We start from the raw sequence: 13,811 nt of genomic DNA, 5'->3' as shown, positions 1-13,811 counted from the left end.
ATTTACAAAAGATGCAAAACATATTCAGTATGTTACGATTTTAAATGTTCACGTCTTCACAAAGAAACAACAAAGTGCCTAAATACAACCTTAAAATCACTAACATATGAAAACCCCCATATCTAAAACCCTAAAACAAAAACGTTACCATGTGAAATGAAGTGTAAAAGGAAATAGTAAAAAGAAAAATGGCAAAAACAACAAATTGCTGTTTGCATTCCCGTCTTCCCGTTCTTGTTTCAAGCAGGTGATTATGACAACATGAACTGGACATATTTAGTTTGATTCCTAGTAATCTGTAAACAGAGAGAAGAGAGGAATCACTCCTACAATGTAAACCTGATCAGGTGGGGGTGAGAGAAAGTGAGCGAGCATAAAGAGAGAGAGAGAGAGAGAGACTCATTGAAAGACATTTAATACAGTATAAGTGACTCCATAAATACTCATTTAAAGCTCACCATCAGGTGTCTTGGTGCAGATGAAGTTGAGCTTCTCTGTCTGGTGCATGCCCTTCCACTGCTGTGGCCCCTCCCTCGGCATGGCACCTGACTTCTTACACTCCTTCCAGCTCCCCCCGTGGCCCGGGGCCCAGTTCTGGTAGCACAGGGCATGTTCACTCACCCAGAACCAGACCCGCAGTGTACAGGTGTACCTCAGGCCCAGCCAGACATAGGGGGTGGTGGCTTCTCTGGCCCGACGTTGCACCCAGTGCTGGATCCTCTCAGAGTGGATGGACACCAGATCCCATCCCTGCTGTCTGCAGTGGTTCAGGGCTTCCACCCAGGTCTTGTTCTGACGCACCAGGACCAGGTCGTCTGGAGGGGGAGGTGAGGAGAGATGATTATATCTTCATCAATCTCAATACCAGGATTACTCTGCCTAAATCTGCTTCTTTCTTCTGACTCAAACTTTACAAGCTGTTTTACATCATCATGCACAGTTTAGGTCATGAATGAGAATATGTTTGAGTTTCATCATCTTACCATCATAGCAGATGAACGGTTTTGTCTTGTCACATCGTTCATCATTCCATCGTCCAGTTTCATTGTACATTTCCACACACTGCTCTGTGTCTCCTCCATTAGGCTCTCCTCCTTCCCAGTTTTGGATGTGAAAGACACTCTGGTCAGACCATTGCCACTTCACTCTACTCAGGCCAATCCAGAATTCAGGGGTGCAATGACCATTTAGTGCACTGCATATTGCCGTCTTCTCCGTCTCATTTCTCACACTGGCGAGGTCTGTGTGATTCGCCCGACAGTAGTTTCGAGATTCATCCCATGTCTTTTTCTCACCGATCCAGATGTAATTCATGGCAACTTTTATGTCTGTTAAAATAAAAGTATGAATCCAAACAATTAGAATCCACTCTTTGAGCCTGAAAGAAATCTCTCTTTTAGATATAGAGATGAAACTTTGTAACGACTTTACTGGAACACATTTTTGTGGAAAGGAATTCATCTCAGGAAGTGTGACTGAAAGACACCTGACTAAAACTATAATAAACACTGTCACAGTCTGGTATGTCAGTGTGTTTCTCCCTGCAGGATTCCATCTGGTCATGAGGGAAAGGTTTGGGAACGTGTTACGGCTAGGCTGTTTGTAGCTTGCATTTTGAAGGTTCCACATAGAACCATTTTTAGGTCCAGAAAAACCTTCACAACTGTTCTGTCTGTAACACTTTATATGAAATCAGGGAGACTTCATACAAGAGAAGACATTTTTTATCTTGGGGTTGTACTGTCTCTGATTGGTTAGATTTTAACATAGCTGGATGTAGAAGGAGTGAAACCTGACCTTGTAGATCTGTTTTGTGTCTAATGTTATTTTGAAGAGGATGACAAAGCTAAAGAAAGAGTGTTAATATATTACATAGTTTCTGTGCTCACCATAGCAGATGAAAGGATTTGTATCCGAACATGAGATATTATTCCATTGGTCGTTGTCCATTTTCACACAGATCTTATTTTCATTCTTATTTTTTGAATTGGCAGAATTGCCGCTAGACGTTTTGAAGTTAGTGTAGCTGTAGTTTAACATTGTATCGTTAAGGGACCAAATCCAAGAGCCGCTAGACAGCCCTATCCACGCACTGACATGTGGAAACTCTTTTAAAGGGTTGGTTACATTGTCATACAAGGTGGCCAGGTCAGTGTAGTTCTCTCTGCAGATCCTCTGTGCTTCCAACCAGGTCTTACTCTCATTCACATACTTATAATGGAAAGAGAGACATGAGGGGAGGATGCTGAGCCCTATGGAGAACACACACAACAACACAACTGTCAATCAAACAGATCAGGGTTGTACAGCTCAAATGTCCAATATTTTGATCTGACTTGTTAAATAAATAAATATATTTTTTAACCGTGCATGATTGATATTTTCTAGCACATGACAGCTAATTGTACCTAAAGTTCGAATGAAAAAAAAGCCAACCCCACTTGATGAAAATGCTTGTGATTTTGATTATTTCTTACAGTATTTTTTATTTAGGTCTGGTTACAAAAGTACATAACATTTCTGGGGTTTATCAAGGTAATCAAAGTAACCAAACTCTAATGCACAAAATGGCCCAGGCACTCAGAGATGCAGGCACACACACATACACACCTACAGACAGGCACACACACAAACACACACACCCACACATCCACATACCTGAGAACACAAGCAACATGAGTAACTCAGATTTCTCCATCCCTGAAAAATATAAAATTAATAAAATATCAGATGAAAGAAAACACTGTGTTAAGTCAGTAATAGCGAGAGACAGTGTGACTTCTAGTACATAAGGTAACAAGTAGATGTCAGGGTTAACAATCTCCATAACTAAGCTCAGATCAGAGAGGAGATCAAGAAACATTTGGCCCCAACAAGACTGAAGTTATTCTCCTAAATGTTTACTGACATGGGAGAACCCATTTCCATAACGACAGGTGCCAAAAAAACACATCACCTACTATCTGATCTGCTGTCCAGAGTCAGAACACAACAAAATCGAACATATAGAATAGTAGAACAATCATGTGTACAACGATCTTGAATGAATCCTACCTGATGTTGGGTGAGTGAATGCTGTGGGTGCTGCTGATGTGAGCTCTGACCTGCTGTCAGTGTCTCCTCCCCACCTCCCTGGACAGTGTTTAATACCTCTACAGAGTAGCTGATTCATGCTACCAGAAGATAAGGGTCTTTTCATAACATCATTTGCATCATGAGTAAAGAGCATCTTTGTGTGATGATGTTCACAGGGGAATTTATGTTCATGATATTTTGCTTGAAAAGGCATGAAACGGTACAAGTAAGTAAATGAATGCAAATTCACCCACATTCATTACAAACACAAACACACACATGTACACAAGAGCAAGTACATGAATCCAGTACACATGCAAATGCTACCACAGGCATGTAAGGACTAGCACCGGCATTAACAGCTCTAAATCTAAATCCAACATTTTAAAATGAAACATTAGATTCTGCTACAAAAGGTGACTTTTGTTAGAGGATCAATCAATCAGTCAATCAAACTTTATTCAGCAAGCGCATTTCATACCAGAAGGCAACACAACGCACAAGGATGTAGTAGAATAGACTGTGCAGTATGTTTACAAGACGGCTTCAAGGTCCAGCTGAGTAATCTGTCAGCCTGGTTAATGTCACTTCATTAAAAAATACATCCACAAATGACAGATATGAAGTCTGTCATGGAAAGTATAATTTTAGTATCTTTTCTACAATACTGCTAGTATTGAAAGTCTGCAAAGATGTCAGGAAAAGGTGTCAGTGGAAATAGCAACAACCTAAGTTTAGGTATAACCCCTAGACTGAGAGTGATGATGTGTTTCAGAGTTAGAGAGGGAGTGAGTCAGAGACATAGACAGAGAGGAAGAGAGACAGAGAGACAGACAGAGAGAGAGAGAGGGAGAGAGAGAGAGAGAGAGAGAGAGACAGACAGAGAGAGAGAGACAGAGAGAGAGAGAGAGAGAGAGAGAGAGAGAGAGAGAGAGAGAGAGAGAGAGAGAGAGAGAGAGAGAGAGAGAGAGAGAGAGAGAGAGAGACAGAGAGAGAGAGAGAGAGAGAGAGAGAGAGAGAGAGAGAGAGAGAGAGAGAGAGAGAGAGAGAGAGAGAGAGAGAGAGAGAGGAGGGAAGGAGGAGCTATCACGCTGAGGCTCTCTGTCCAGTTAATATCCCAGGGGGAAGCAGCTTGGTCTGTGGATGTGATCACACATTCCCCCTGTCAAACCTCCATCTTCATCTGCTGGACAGTTTGAGTCTTTACAACGGTTGTTGCTGAAGCATCCTTTCTGGATTAAAACTAATCTTTTTATGGCTGTTTATTCTATCTCAGTGAACTTTTGACACTGCATAATATTAAACTGGGTGTGCTGTTTATTTTAGCCTAAAACGAGGGATACTTGATTGCCACAGTAAACTAAAAAAGAATGACACTTTCACAAACCATCACTTCACGCAGAATATTTATTGACAGAATTTGAAAAAGGTGTAAAACTTTCACAGGATTACGATTTTCAATTTTCAATTCTTCACAAAGAAAGTACCTAAATAAAACCTTAAAATCACTAAAATATGAAAACCCTCATATCTTAAACCCTAAAACATAAACATTAACATGTGAAATTAAGTATAAATAAAACCGAATTTGTTTTTCAGAATCAGACAAATTAGGAAATTGTAAAAATTTAAAATAGCAAAAACACCAAATAGCTGTTTGCATTCCCGTCTCCCTTCTCAATCAAGTGATTATGACAAGATGAACTGGACATACGTAGTTTGAATCCTAGTAATCTGTAAACAGAGAGAAGAGAGGAATCACTCCTACAATGTAAACCTGATCAGGTGGGGGAAGAGAGCGGGCATAAAGAGAGAGAGAGAGAGAGAGAGAGAGAGAGAGAGAGAGAGATAGAGAGAGAGAGAGAGAGAGAGAGAGAGAGAGAGAGAGAGAGAGAGAGAGAGAGAGAGAGAGAGAGACAGACAGACAGACAGACAGACAGACAGAGAGAGAGAGAGAGAGAGAGAGAGAGAGAGAGAGAGAGAGAGAGAGAGAGAGAGAGAGAGAGAGAGAGAGAGAGAGAGAGAGAGAGAGAGAGAGAGAGAGAGAGACAGACAGACAGACAGACTGATAGACAGACAGACAGACAGACAGACAGACAGACAGAGAGAGAGAGAGAGAGAGAGAGAGAGAGAGAGAGAGAGAGAGAGAGAGAGAGAGAGAGAGAGACACTCATTGAACTACGATTCATACAGTATGACTCCATAGACGACACTCATTTAAAGCTCACCATCAGGTGTCTTGGTGCAGATGAAGTTGAGCTTCTCTGTCTGGTGCATGCCCTTCCACTGCTGTGGCCCCTCCCTCGGCATGGCACCTGACTTCTTACACTCCTCCGAGCTCCCCACGTGGCCCTGGGCCCAGTTCTGGTGACACAGGGCATGTTCACTCACCCAGAACCAGACCTGCAGTGTACAGGTGTACCTCAGGCCCAGCCAGACATAGGGGGTGGTGGCTTTTCTGGCCCGACGTTGCACCCAGTGCTGGATCCTCTCAGAGTGGATGGACACCAGATCCCATCCCTGCTGTCTGCAGTGGTTCAGGGCTTCCACCCAGGTCTTGTTCTGACGCACCAGGACCAGGTCGTCTGGAGGGGGAGGTGAGGAGAGATGATTATATCTTCATCAATCTCAATACCAGAATTACTCTGCATAAATCTGTTTCTTTTTTCTGACTCAAACTTTACAAGCTGTTTTACATCATCATGCACAGTTTAGGTTATGAATGAGAATACGTTTGAGTTTCATCATCTTACCATCATAGCAGATGAACGGTTTTGTCTTGTCACATCGTTCATCATTCCATTGTCCAGTTTCATTGTACATTTCCACACACTGCTCTGTGTCTCCTCCATTAGGCTCTTGTCCTCCCCAGTTTTTGATGTGAAAGTCACTCTGGTCAGACCATTGCCACTTCACTCTACTCAGGCCAATCCAAAAGCCTGAGTTGCAATATGTTTCTTGTTCTATTGCCTCAAATATTGCATCCTCCTCCGTCTGGTTTCTCACACTGACCAGGTCTGTGTGATTCCTCCGACAGTAGCTCTGAGATTCATTCCATGTCTTATTCTCATTGGTGCAGATGTACTTCTTTGTTTTATCTGTTTGTAGATAAAGTGATCAATCCAAAATTATAAAATCCACTCTTTGAGCCTGAAATAAATCTCTCTTAGATATGGAGATGAAAATGGGTTAATACTTAAAGGAATTCAAAAGGAAGTATTCTCTGCATGGTCGAAAGACACCTGACTAAAACTATGTAGCTGAGAGGATAAACACTGTCACAGTCTGGTATGTCAGTGTGTTTCTCCCTGCAGGATTCCATCTAGTCACGAGGGAAAGGTTTGGGAACGTGTTACGGATGAGCTGTTAGTAGTTTGCACCTTGAAGGTTCCACATAGAACCATTTTTAGGTCCAGAAAAACCTTAACTACTGTTCTGTCTGTAACACTTTATATGGAGTCATGAAGACTTCATACAAGACAACACATTTTTTATTTTGGGATGTACTTGCTCTGACTGATTACTTTATTTTAATTTACTTTAATTTATATTTTAACATAACTGAAAGAGGAAGGAGAGAAACCTGACCTTGTAGATCTGTTTAGTGTCTAATGCTATTTTAAAGAGGATGACAAAGTTAAAGTAGAGTATTAATATATGATAACGTTTCTGTGCTCACCATAGCAGATGAAAGGATTTGTTTCCGAACATGAGATATTATTCCATTTCTTGTCATTCATTTTCACACAGACCTTATTTTCATCCGAATTGGAAGATTCGCCGTTAGACGTTTTGAAGTTAGTGTAGCTGTTGTTTAACATTGTATTGTTAAGGGACCAAATCCAAGAGCCGCTAGACAGCCCTATCCACGCACTGACATGTGGAAACTCTTTTAAAGGGTTGGTTACATTGTCATACAAGGTGGCCAGGTCAGTGTAGTTCTCTCTGCAGATCCTCTGTGCTTCCAACCAGGTCTTCCTCTCATTCACATACTTATAATGGAAAGAGAGACATGAGGGGAGGATGCTGAGCCCTATGGAGAACACACACAACAACACAACTGTCAATCAAACAGATCAGGGTTGTACAGCTCAAGTGTCCAATATTTTGATCTGACTTGTTAAATAAATAAATATATTTTTTAACCGTGCATGATTGATATTTTCTAGCACATGACAGCTAATTGTACCTAAAGTTAGAATGAAAAAAAAGCCAACCCCACTTGATGAAAATGCTTGTGATTTTGATTATTTCTTACAGTATTTTTTATTTAGGTCTGGTTACAAAATGACATACTATTTCAAGGGTTTATCAAGGTAATCAAAGTAACTGAACACTATTGCACAAAATAGCCCATTCACTCAGAGTGTCAGGCACACACACACACACATACACACACACACACACACACACTTACAGATATGCAGGCACACAAACACACCCACACACAGGCAGAACACACACCCACACATGTACATACCTGAGAAGACAAGCAACATGAGTACCAAAGATTTCTCCATCACTGTAAAATATAAAATCAACTAAAATATCAGATGAAAGAATACAGTGTTGATTCGGTAATAACAACTACTGTTATACAAAGACAGCTTGACTTCTAGTACATAAGGTAACAAGTAGATGTCAGGGTTAAGAATCTACATAACTAAGCACAAATCAGAGAGGAGATCAAGAAACATCTGGACCTGACAAGACCGAAGTTATTCTTCCAAACGTTTACTCTCATAGTAGAACCCATTGCCATAACAACAGGTGCCAAAATCACCTCAATCACTATCTGATCTGCTGTCCAGAGTCAGAACACAACTACAATCTGTACAAAATCGAACATATAGAATAGAAGAACAATCATGTGTACAACGATCTTGAATGAATCCTACCTGATGTTGGGTGAGTGAATGCTGTGGGTGCTGCTGATGTGAGCTCTGACCTGCTGTCAGTGTCTCCTCCCCACCTCCCTGGACAGTGTTTAATACCTCTACAGAGTAGCTGATTCATGCTCCCAGAAGATAATGTCTTTACAGAACATCATTTGCATTATGAGTAAAGAGCATCTTTGTGTGATGATGTTTACAGTGGAATGTATAAGGAATTAATTTTGCTATCTACTATCCATCAGCAGAGCATGAAAAGCACAAACAAAAATTAATAAATGCAAATCATGAGAATGCAAAGCATAAGAGATCTTGAATGACAAGAATGGTGGAACCTGTTTTGAGGCTTTATTGCTGTGACCAAGATGACAATGGGGGACATGAGGATATTTCACTGTGGGCTCGTGGAGGGCAGTTACCATAAAAGGATATACATACATTTGTACACACGCACACACAATCTCTATAGTATATCCTATATGTGTGTGTGTATGTGTGTGTGTGTGTGTGTGTGTGTGTACTAGGTTAGAGGTGTAGGAATGCACAGGGCCTTGTTGGATCTCCTCTGACACAGCACTCACACGGTCCTTTCCTGCCGTCAGTCACTCCCCAGTCTGGCCCTCTCTGTCTGATATCAGTACTACCCGTTTGTGGGACTTACATACACATGCAGGGAACAGGAAACAAAGCACAGGTGAAAACAATATGACCTCATACGACCTCAGAACAGATGAAGAAACAAAGAAACAATCAGAGACCTCTAGTGGGCAGAACAAGTCCATAACCCTGCCAGTAACATGTCTGCCTCGATGTTATGAAACATTCTTCACAAACCAATACAACTGATTTTAGCTTCAATTAAACACAAAATGAACAGAATGAAATTGAGTCATTGAATCAAAGATTTAACATCTCCCAGGGGTTATGACGGCTCTCCAAGAGCACAGTCTGTTGACACCTTCAAATCCATTACAACTTCTCTGCACCTTCTTCCACACACAAATAACCAATATAGAACAGGATGGTATAAAGGCCCATTGTACAATTTCCTGAAGGACCAACAGCTACTTTGTATTGTATTACATAGCAGGAAGGGTGTCTGTTAACACAAAGTGATTTGCATGTGATCCTAATCTTAGCACTCCTCCCCTCCTTCAGTGAAGCAGGCCTCTCCTCCTCACCACACAGCCTCCATGTTCAGGAGAGGTCAGGGAAGTCAGGGACGTCAGGACCCATCACCATCTCCCACAATGCCCTTCACCGAACACCTCCAGCATCCTTCAAAGCATTCATCCTTTAAAGCTTGAATAAGGGAACGGGTGGAAGAACGTCCTGGCTGAATAGAGAGTGAGAGACAAACAGAGACAGAGACAGAGACAGAGACAGAGACAGAGAGAGAGAGAGAGAGAGACAGAGACAGAGACAGAGAGAGAGAGAGAGAGAGAGAGAGAGAGAGAGAGAGAGAGAGAGAGAGAGAGAGAGAGAGAGAGAGAGAGAGAGAGAGAGAGAGAGAGAGAGAGAGAGAGAGAGAGAGAGAGAGAGAGAGAGAGAGAGAGAGAGAGAGAGAGAGAGCTATCACGCTGAGGCTCTCTGTCCAGTTATCTTCCCAGGGGGAAGCAGCTTGGTCTGGGGATGTGATCACACATTCCCCCTGTCAAACCTCCATCTCCATCTGCTGGACAGTTTGAGTCTTGAACGGTTGTTGCTGAAGCATCTTATCTGGTTTGAAACTGATCCTTTTTAAGGCTGTTTATTCTATGTCAGTGAACTGCTGACACGGCATAATGTTTAACTTTATGTTTGTTTATCTTTTCCTGCAATGAGGGATACTTGATTCCCACAGTAAACTAGAATACAATGACACTTTCACAAACCATCACTTCACGCAGAATATTTATTGACAGAATTTACAAAAGATGCAAAACATATTCAGTATATTACGTTTTTAAATGTTCACGTCTTCACAAAGAAACAACAAAGTGCCTAAATACAACCTTAAAATCACTAACATATGAAAAAACCCATATCTAAAACCCTAAAACATAAAAGTTACCATGTGAAAAAAGTGTAAATCAGACAAATTAGGAAATAGTAAAAAGAAAAATGGCAAAAACACCTAATTGCTGTTTGCATTCCCGTCTTCCCGTTCTTGTTTCAAGCAGGTGATTATGACAACATGAACTGGACATATTTAGTTGGAATCCTAGTAATCTGTAAACAGAGAGAAGAGAGGAATCACTCCTACAATGTAAACCTGATCAGGTGGGGGTGAGAGAAAGTGAGCGAGCATAAAGAGAGAGAGAGAGAGAGAGACTCATTGAAAGACATTTAATACAGTATAAGTGACTCCATAGATACTCATTTAAAGCTCACCATCAGGTGTCTTGGTGCAGATGAAGTTGAGCTTCTCTGTCTGGTGCATGCCCTCCCACTGCTGTGGCCCCTCCCTCGGCATGGCACCTGCCTTCTGACACTCCTCCGAGCTCCCCGTGTGGCCCTGGGCCCAGTTCTGGTGACACAGGGCATGTTCACTCACCCAGAACCAGACCTGCAGTGTACAGGTGTACCTCAGGCCCAGCCAGACATAGGGGGTGGTGGCTTCTCTGGCCTGACGTTGCACCCAGTGCTGGATCCTCTTAGAGTGGATGGACACCAGATCCCATCCCTGCTGTCTGCAGTGGTTCAGGGCTTCCCCCCAGGTCTTGTTCTCATGAACCAGGACCAGGTCGTCTGGAGGGGGAGGTGAGGAGAGATGATTACATCTTCATCAATCTCAATACCAGAATTACTCTGCATAAATCTGTTTCTTTTTTCTGACTCAAACTTTACAAGCTGTTTTACATCATCATGCACAGTTTAGGTTATGAATGAGAATACGTTTGAGTTTTGTCATCTTACCATCATAGCAGATGAACGGTTTAGTGTGGTCACATGATGCATCATCCCATCGTCCAGTTTCACCGGACATTTCCACACACTGCTCTTTGTCTCCTCCCTTTCCTCCTTCCCAGTTTTTGATGTGAAAGTCACTCTGGTCAGACCATTGCCACTTCACTCTACTCAGGCCAATCCAAAAGCCTGAGTTGCAATATGTTTCTTGTTCTATTGCCTCAAATATTGCATCCTCCTCCGTCTGGTTTCTCACACTGACCAGGTCTGTGTGATTCATCCGACAGTAGCTCTGAGATTCATTCCATGTCTTATTCTCATTGGTGCAGATGTACTTCTTTGTTTTATCTGTTTGTAGATAAAGTGATCAATCCAAAATTATAAAATCCACTCTTTGAGCCTGAAATAAATCTCTCTTAGATATGGAGATGAAAATGGGTTAATACTTAAAGGAATTCAAAAGGAAGTATTCTCTGCATGGTCGAAAGACACCTGACTAAAACTATGTAGCTGAGAGGATAAACACTGTCACAGTCTGGTATGTCAGTGTGTTTCTCCCTGCAGGATTCCATCTAGTCACGAGGGAAAGGTTTGGGAACGTGTTACGGATGAGCTGTTAGTAGTTTGCACCTTGAAGGTTCCACATAGAACCATTTTTAGGTCCAGAAAAACCTTAACTACTGTTCTGTCTGTAACACTTTATATGGAGTCATGAAGACTTCATACAAGACAACACATTTTTTATTTTGGGATGTACTTGCTCTGACTGATTACTTTATTTTAATTTACTTTAATTTATATTTTAACATAACTGAAAGAGGAAGGAGAGAAACCTGACCTTGTAGATCTGTTTAGTGTCTAATGCTATTTTAAAGAGGATGACAAAGTTAAAGTAGAGTATTAATATATGATAACGTTTCTGTGCTCACCATAGCAGATGAAAGGATTTGTTTCCGAACATGAGATATTATTCCATTTCTTGTCATTCATTTTCACACAGACCTTATTTTCATCCGAATTGGAAGATTCGCCGTTAGACGTTTTGAAGTTAGTGTAGCTGTTGTTTAACATTGTATTGTTAAGGGACCACATCCAAGAGCCGTGAGACAGCCCTATCCACGCTCTGACATGTGGAAACTCTTTTAAAGGGTTGGTTACATTGTCATACAAGGTGGCCAGGTCAGTGTAGTTCTCTCTGCAGATCCTCTGTGCTTCAGTCCAGTTCTTACTCTCATTCACATACTTATAATGGAAAGAGAGACATGAGGGGAGGATGCTGAGCCCTATGGAGAACACACACAACAACACAACTGTCAATCAAACAGATCAGTGTTTTACACCTCAAGTGTCCAATATTTTGATCTGACTTGTTAAATAAATATTTTTGTTTTTAACTGTGCATGATTGATATTTTCTAGCACATGACAGCTAATTGTAGCTACAGTTAGAATTAAAGAAAAATGATGAAAATGCTTGTGATTTGGATTATTTCTATTTCTATTCTACTGTATTTCTAAATCCAAATTTTTTTGTTTAGGTCTGGTTACAAAAGTACAAACAAGTTCTGGGGTTTATCAAGGTAATCAAAGTAACCAAACGCTAATTTACAAAATGGCCCAGGCACTCAGAGATGCAGGCACACACACACACCTACAGACAGGCACACACACACACATGCACATACCTGAGAAGACAAGCGCCATGAGTAACACATATTTCTCCATCCCTGTAAAATATTAATAAAATCTGATGAAAGAAAAAACGATGTTAAGTCAGTAATAGAGAGAGACAGTGTGACTTCTAGTACATAATGTAACAAGTAGTTGTCAGGGTTAACGATCTCCATAACTAAGCTCAAATCAGAGGAGTCCTGGCACCGACAAGACTGAAGTTATTCTTCCAAACGTTTACTCTCATGGGAGAGCCAGTTGCCATAACGACAGGTGCCAAAAACACCTCAATCACTATCTGATCTGCTGTCCAGAGTCAGAACACAACTACAATCTGTACAAAATCGAACATGTAGAACAGTAGAACAATCATGTGTACAACGATCTTGAATGAATCCTACCTGATGTTGGGTGAGTGAATGCTGTGGGTGCTGCTGATGTGAGCTCTGACCTGCTGTCAGTGTCTCCTCCCCACCTCCCTGGACAGTGTTTAATACCTCTACAGAGTAGCTGATTCATGCTCCCAGAAGATAAGGGTCTTTACAGAACATCATTTGCATTATGAGTAAAGAACATCTTTGTGTGATGCTGTTAACAGGAGAATTTATGTTCATGTTAATTTTTAAAATCTACTTGCCACCTGACAGGCATGGAAAAGTACAAGCAAGCACTAAATGAATGCAAGTTCAAACTATTCCATCATGGAGCCTGTTTTGAGGCAAAAATGCTGTAACCGGGATGGCTATGGGTTCATGTCTCTCCATCTCTCTCATTAGCACAAACAACGCTTAGTGTAGCAGTAACAGCTACATTAGCTTGTGGCCATTTTTGTTATCCACAAGCATTAACATCTCATAATCAATTTTAAAACATTAGGTTCCGCTTTAGGACACATTTCCAGCAACAAAAGGTGACTTTACTGTAAACAAAAAAAACATCCACAATTGACAGATATGAAGGAAGGAAAGTAAGATGGTGTTTCTTTTTTAACTTCACCACTCCTGCTGGTATTGAAATCTGCAAAGATGTCAGGAAAAGGTGATTTTGTTGTCAGTGGAAATAGCAGCAACCTAATTTTAGGTATAACCCCTAGACTGTGAGTCACGATGTGTGAGAGAGTTAGAGAGAGAAGAGAGAGACATAAAGAGAGAGAGAGACTGTGTATATGGGTATCTGCAGTGAAAACCTATAGTATCTTTCTCACTAGCAGTCTGCCTGCCTGCCTACCTGCATGTCTGCCTACTGGCATGTTTATGGGTCTGTCTGTCGGTCTGTCTGTCTGTCT

At 41.3% G+C, this 13,811-nt stretch overlaps 1 protein-coding gene across 1 annotated transcript; it reads right to left on the bottom strand.

Moving 5' to 3' along the window:
• LOC146246264 (macrophage mannose receptor 1-like) lies at nucleotides 1-12,025 on the bottom strand. Its single transcript, XM_084683477.1, has 12 exons — nucleotides 11,786-12,025; nucleotides 10,866-11,204; nucleotides 10,341-10,697; nucleotides 7,556-7,597; nucleotides 6,755-7,108; nucleotides 5,829-6,173; nucleotides 5,304-5,660; nucleotides 2,659-2,700; nucleotides 1,890-2,252; nucleotides 984-1,328; nucleotides 459-815; nucleotides 1-296 (listed from the first exon to the last, which is right to left on the bottom strand). The coding sequence occupies exons 1-12, from the start codon at nucleotides 11,946-11,948 to the stop codon at nucleotides 289-291; spliced, it is 3,072 nt and encodes a 1,023-aa protein (XP_084539603.1). The 5' UTR covers nucleotides 11,949-12,025; the 3' UTR covers nucleotides 1-288.
• Between the last annotated feature and the right edge of the window lie 1,786 nt (nucleotides 12,026-13,811).

Source organism: Hypomesus nipponensis, chromosome 20, assembly GCF_054491055.1.
Source record: "Hypomesus nipponensis isolate SF chromosome 20, ASM5449105v1, whole genome shotgun sequence".
In the NCBI taxonomy this organism is placed as follows: domain Eukaryota; kingdom Metazoa; phylum Chordata; class Actinopteri; order Osmeriformes; family Osmeridae; genus Hypomesus; species Hypomesus nipponensis.
The sequence above is the reverse complement of the archived record's forward strand: the minus strand, read 5'-3'. Positions and strand labels throughout refer to the sequence as shown.

Excerpts from the sequence above, each read along its gene's own strand:
- LOC146246264 (XM_084683477.1), bottom strand. The coding sequence starts at position 11,948 with ATGTGGTCCCTTAACAATACAATGTTAAACAACAGCTACACTAACTTC. Across the intron at positions 11,205-11,785 it reads AAATCCTTTCATCTGCTATG|ATAAAACAAAGAAGTACATC; the intron begins GTGAGCACAGAA and ends ATCTACAAACAG. Across the intron at positions 2,701-5,303 it reads CTGCACCAAGACACCTGATG|GGATGGAGAAATCTGAGTTA; the intron begins GTGAGCTTTAAA and ends TATATTTTTCAG.